This window comes from Buceros rhinoceros, unplaced genomic scaffold, assembly GCF_000710305.1.
Source record: "Buceros rhinoceros silvestris isolate BGI_N320 unplaced genomic scaffold, ASM71030v1 scaffold18315, whole genome shotgun sequence".
Taxonomy (NCBI): domain Eukaryota; kingdom Metazoa; phylum Chordata; class Aves; order Bucerotiformes; family Bucerotidae; genus Buceros; species Buceros rhinoceros.
Window position 1 is genome coordinate 8 of NW_010411330.1, and position 6,514 is coordinate 6,521.

The 6,514-nt window shown below is 42.8% G+C and overlaps 1 protein-coding gene across 1 annotated transcript; it reads right to left on the reverse strand.

Moving 5' to 3' along the window:
* Positions 1 to 267: 267 nt before the first annotated feature.
* Positions 268 to 6,011, reverse strand: LOC104493328 (sodium- and chloride-dependent GABA transporter 3-like). Its single transcript, XM_010135984.1, has 4 exons — positions 5,792 to 6,011; positions 2,153 to 2,287; positions 1,839 to 1,979; positions 268 to 362 (listed from the first exon to the last, which is right to left on the reverse strand). The coding sequence occupies exons 1-4, from the start codon at positions 6,009 to 6,011 to the stop codon at positions 268 to 270; spliced, it is 591 nt and encodes a 196-aa protein (XP_010134286.1).
* Between the last annotated feature and the right edge of the window lie 503 nt (positions 6,012 to 6,514).

The window sequence follows — 6,514 nt, forward strand, 5'->3', positions numbered from 1 at the left end:
TAGTATGGGTTTGAGGCTCTTTCCTCGGACAGCAGGAGCCAAGCTCCCAAGCAAGGGGCACACTTTGTTCTACGTTCTTTCAGGATAGGGAATTCCTTTCTTTGCAGCCTCTAAAAAAAGAGTTAAAACTGTCTTCCTGACACTCTTAGGCGGTATGAGAAAATTTCCAGCTGAAATCACTAGGTGCTATAGGGTTACAAGGTGTGTAAATTATTAAAATACCGGAAGACAATAAAGAGGCTGATCAAATGTAAAGTTTAGGTGCACTTACTCCCAGAATTCCATCACTGGAGAGGTGGCATTTTGTAAAGAGACTTGACTGCAGTTGCTCATGTTAAGTTTTTGAAATTCCACACAGTTTTCTGTAGAACAACAAAAAGAGTTTACTACATTGACACGTAAGTACATCTCTTCCCGCGTATCTTCTCATTCATGCATCTTGCAAAGCCACCATTCTATTACACATTTTCTCTGTGTGGTCAAAGGATTTCTGGGTACACTAAAGTGCCACAGCTGCTACTTCTGCAACAGTTTTTTGATCACCAGATCACAGGCCTGTCCCAGAAAAACATCCATGCAGTACGTGGCCTGCTCCGATAGCATTTTCCCATGGCACAGCAGAGATGGCAAGGACCAGCTGAGGCAGGAGAAAGGCGCTTGGAGAAACTGAGGCAACTGATCAGGAATTACAACATACTCCTGCTCCTGCTGCTCTTCAATGGCCAGCAGTAACTCCTGGCTTATGAAACACCGCCAGCAACACGTTGCCACTTCACCTTAATACGGCAAGTGAAAGTCACTCTGGCTTATTATCATCTCTAACACAGAGAACTCTAACACTGAGCTCCTGCTTAGGCAGCTCAGCATTGCTGAGCTGATGCTTCGTGTTCTAACAGCAATCGGCATTGGCTAAACTCCTTTGCAGGGCTGACAAAGTTGATACTGAAGCCTTCCCCACCTACTGGAACCAAGACTAGTTCCCTAACATAACTCAAACTGCAAGAGTGCAGATAGCTTAAGGTGTGCTCCAAGAACACGATAATGGCCACTAAATACAAACCATGAAAGACAGTACAGCTGGTACATGATCTGAAATTGGACAGAAATACAAGGAATAAATGCAAAAACTTCAGGAACACGGAAATAAGGGCACTGGTATGTATCTCCTCCCCCACACCCCGCCCCCCCCCAGATGTTTGTGACCTTCAAATGCAATAGGTAGAGCGTTACTGATAAGACATCAATGATGGGACAGATGCAGAGCTGTGTATTGCAAACCCCTATGAATACACACCTCATCTTCCATGTAAGAGGCTGCTTTGCATGCAGCAAGGATTAATGTGACTAAATTTTCAGAAGTAGTTTGATGAACATTATCCCTCAACATCTGGCATTAAAAAAGAGTGAATCCAAAGTTCCACATTTAATGTCTTCCTCTCCTTTTAAGCTCGTGATTTCATTAGAGTGAAAGAGCAAGACTGTAACCTGTCATCAGCTCTTCAGCAGAATTCACTTAGCTATTCCCCCTGAATACAGTATGATTGCAAATGAGAGTCTTGGGATTTAGCCAGAGTGTCTTACAGAATTAACAAAATCCAAAGTTCTCTGCTATCCCACGTTACGTTCTGCAGGAACAAATGCTCATACAATGACCAAAACCAAAAAGGGATGACTAAGTCTTCACTCCAGGATTCTTTTATTACGGTGGTGGGTGATGTGATGCGGTTGCCCCACTTCCACAGACTGGTCTACCAGAATAGTTTTGTTCCTGAAGTTTTAGTGTATTAACCAATTACTCAGAAGTATCTGCATAGCAACAATGTCTACCAAGGTCGTACCTGTATTCCACTCGTGCCCACAGGTAGCCCAAGGAAGCTCTGTCGTAAAGCAGTTAAACAAATAGAAGATAGCCCATGCTAAAATGATGATGTAATATACATTTAGATGTGCCTCTATAACTTGGGTAGCATATCCAATGCCTAGAGAAGAAAAAAAAGACAATAAAAAACTTTAAATTTAAAATTTAATTTAACAACAAATGCTTATTACTTTAGGTATACCTTAACTTCAATTTTGATACAATTACTTTATTTTACTTCAAATTTCATGCATTCTTTGCAGTAGAACTTTGGCACAGAACTTTGTTTGTTACCTTCAAATAGAGGGCAAACTTTCCTCCAGCACGTAATGCCTCCTTCACTAGTGAACTGTCCCAAGGCCGTCTCCAAGAAAAACACTGGTATTCCACAACAAATAAAAAAAACAACGTAGGGGATGAGGAAGGCACCTACAAGCAAACATTGAGGGGCTGTTGGTTATAATGAATACAGTTCCTTGACAGTACAGAAATTAATTCTCTGAATAAAGGAAGGATCACCCATTAGCCACCTCTCAGGCGTTGTGCTGGAAGTGCCAAAAGTGTTTACTCCTGGCCCCAGACATCAAAAGTTAACCGGTAAGCCAATGTCATAGACTAAAAAAGTCCAGACTGAAGCTCCTCAGCATAGACTAAGTTGTACTTGTGTGTCTCCCAGACAGAGAGAATACCCCAGTCGTGCTCAGTCACACATTGATGGATGAGGGATCATGTTATTAGGTATGGCACCTGAAGAACACGGCTGTGAAGTGTGCTGAAGCACAGAAACGAGAGGAGACACCTATGTTATGCATACTGTCACTTGCTAATAAAGTAGATTTCAGGTATTCCATATAGACTTGAACCTCAGTAATAAGGAATAAAATACTGCCATTTGACTACATAGAGAAACTGTTAACATCTAAGGCACTGAGAAGTTTTTATTCCCCATTTCCCAAGCACTCAGACATTCTGGTAAGTCCAAGGATGAGGTGGCAAGCAAGAAACTACATTGGTTGAGAGTGAAACAAATGAAATAAATCCTGAGAAGAAAGCACAAAATAACCGATTCTGCCATTTTTACTTACATCAAGAAAGTTTTACTGGTTTAACCACGCAGACTAATGCAGCAAAGTACCGCACAGAATATTTATCTGAAACTGGAGGGAAATTACAAAGCTTTAACTACCTGGTTAAGTTATGGAAATAAGGATTAGTACATAACCTACACAGAGTGATGTATCCAGGGCCTCCACCTACCTGCTCCCAAACAAATAACCCCCCAGTGCTAACTTCCTTTAAAGCTCCCGTTAAAGGATGGAAGGATCCCGCCACTCCTTCCATTTCAAACCAGCAGAGCATACGCTAACCGCACAAACACTTTGGTGGATGCGGTTTTTGGCAGGAAGAGGTGTTGTACTGCACTGTCCATCACTGCACACATCGATCAGGTCTTTAGTGCATTAGCAATAGCAGCGTTGCCTGTTTCTTTTCTTCCACTGGAGTCCTGAGGATCAGTTTGACAGTTAACGAACGGCACCTTAACAGGTACCTCTTTAATACTAAATCTGTCAGGATATGAACTATGGACAAAACGTTTCTGAATGTACTTCTAGGAAAAGTTCTACAGCTACAAGGCAAGTAGCTCTCCTGTTCATGACCTGAAAAAAAAAAAAAACCAGACCAAAACCCAAGTGCTACAACACAGCCACGACCTGCAGCAACTGCTGTGCTGTAGCCCCATGGATTAGAGATTCAAGACAACTAAACAGAGCCACTTTGACTGGCAGTGTCTTTCTTCAGATGGATACACCAAGAGTTCTCTCATCACGAGGAGGCTCTTCCCTCAGCCATGCAACTTCTCAAGCGACATGCAGGGATTTCACAAAGCATGGATCCCTCGCGTCTAAAACCTGGTTTCTCTGTACGATTAACTGTGCAAATGGTTTGAACCTTATAGGCCGGGTGATCTGCTGGCCCGAATCAAACCCAGCTTGGCCCACTCACAGCAACTTTAACACGGCAGCTTGTTGAAATTGGAAGAACTGCCTTTGACTCTATGGTTCCATCCCTGCTCTGCAACAGAAATACCTCATGAATATCAGAGGTCATCTGGTTTCCCACCTTGCAAACAGATCATATTTCAAGAAATACCTAATTCTAGACATTCAAAGAATTATTTTTCCTAAAAAACCCACTAAATATCTGTGAGAACAAATTAAAATTATAGAAGCTTATGCCTGCACTACCTGTTTATGGGTAGGAGTAACTACCAGAGAAGTCAGACCTCAGAAGTTCCACACTAGTGTTGTTAGAGTTATTCGGTACCTGGCAAGTTCTTTCATAATGAGCTCAGGTATCTTACCATTGTCTTCACTCACTACACACTGAGTAACTTTCAGTATTTACACCTGATGCATCAAACAGGTCCCACTCTGCTCTAACTCCAGCAAGGCATTCCACAGAGTTAGAAAACACAGGTCATGGACCAAGTCCTCACTGGATAAAATTAAAGTTAATGGCAAGTTTTCCAGGGTGCCCGAATGTGACCAATTAAACCACACGTCAATTCTATTCTTAAAGAATAGAGTGATGATTAAGTATGATATGGAAGTAATTACTTTTTCACCAAAACACCTAAAAACACGGTTAGAATTTTTTCTACCTAATGCTATAGCCTCAAAAATGACAGCATCGCGTTTGGACAAGCTGGCATGTACACAGAAATGGGCACATCAAAGTTGCTGTACAAACACGGAAATCTTGATCGTACATGGGAAAAACATTTCTATCCTTTCCACTGCCAAAATTTCTCTGGGAAAACTTTGACAGGCAACAAGAAACCGTTCTGTGTCTTTGTGTACTACGTACTTGGTACATCGTTCTGAAAGCAGGTGAGCTCTTGTTCCCTTAGTTTTGTCAAAGCACAGATCTACAAGGAAAGGAGCTGCCAACCACAACCACATCTTCCGCAGCAGAGAAAACAGGCCAAACCCAGCCCCGAGCTCAGACAACCGTGCCTACTTTTAGAGGGGCAGGGAAAGAAATCTGGCACAGCATTGAGAGCAAACGAACCCAGTAAGGAACAGATCTTTACGTATCAGCACCGCACAGATTCTTCTCCCAGCCTATGTGCTTACCCTGACACCAATTCAGGCCTTAAGAGGGGACAAAGCTGAATCCAGCCCTCAGAATTCTAAACTAAATTTTGAATTTACTTTTCCTTCCTCATTGCTTCACCAGTCACAGCTCATGTGCTTATTCTTAACCATCATGTACATATCTTGCTCAGTTTACACTCATCCAGCACATCTGCTTTTGCAGAAGTTAAGTCTGTTCTGTTCTCTCTCAAACGTTCTAAATTTCACAGGGTTTGCTCTCTGACTACCAGGCAGCTTTTACATCTTCCCCTACCCTACTGTAGTGATTTGGGAAATAAGGAGAAAAACAGTATGGTTGAGGTAAAGAAATTTTCATGCGACAAACAGAAAAAAGCACTCTTTGCAGCATTATCAAAACCAATATTCACCCTCTCCAAAAGATGCCGTTGTGGAAAACAAACTGCTACACTCTTTGCCATGCCAGACAAGGCGATTTCAGGAGCTGTATTCACATGCAGAACACACAGTGTGCTGCTACAACAGAACACTGGCTTCTTCCGCACTGGAAGTCTTGCGGAATAACATATGTCGATCTACTAACACAAAAGAAACTTGGGCAATTAAGCCACACAATTTTTGGGGAGGAAAAGGAAAAAGAAATGCAATGATTTTTTTTCGTAGTTGTCAGATGCTTAATGCTTCCCTACCCACACGTACACGGAAATCCTGAGTACCTGTCTCTTACAACTGCAAGAAGTCACTCTAAAGCATTCTTAACTGCTTATTTCCCACATGGCTTTGGTGAGCTGTAAATCAACATAGGATACCGTCTTACCTCCTCCATTCTTGTAGCAAAGATATGGGAATCTCCATACATTTCCCAACCCAATAATCTCCCCTGCCACAGAAAGCACAAATTCAACCTTATTGTTCCAGTGACCTCTTTCATGAACTTTCTTATCATTGCTGTGGACGAGGTTGGTACTTGAGGCTTCCGGGTCCAAAGCATCTTCTGGCTTGCCATTAATTATAGGAATAGTCTTTTCAGCTGTCATGACTGTTCAGCCTGGGGAAGAACAACAGGAAAACATACAGCTAGTTTAAGTCACTCGGTAGCAATAACCCTCAGTGAATAAAGAAGTCCCTCAGCATATAATTAGCTTCTTATTTTCTACATAAATTTGCAGGTGAATGTGAAGGAGGCTGGAAAAGTTGCAGAGGGAAAAAAAAAAAGGAAGGAGAAAAAAGAAAAAAGAGAAGGAGAAGATTTCCAAGTTGAGCCTGACAACTTAGTAGTATGACATTGTTTTAAGGTACAGACAGCAAAGCCTTTCAAAAATCCCTCCCCAAGCAAGGACCCCAGCTCGACTAACCTACCAGAGGACAGGGATCCCCCGCACCTTCCAGGCACACGGCTGAGGACAGGGATGTGCAGAAGGGGGCCTGAACAGCTCTGGCCTGCCTGCGGGAGTGAGGGAGCCCCCGCAGTACTCACCCAGGGCTCTGCCCGTGGCTGCGCGGCTGGCAGAGGGTCGGGGTCTCTAGCTCAGTGCCCGGC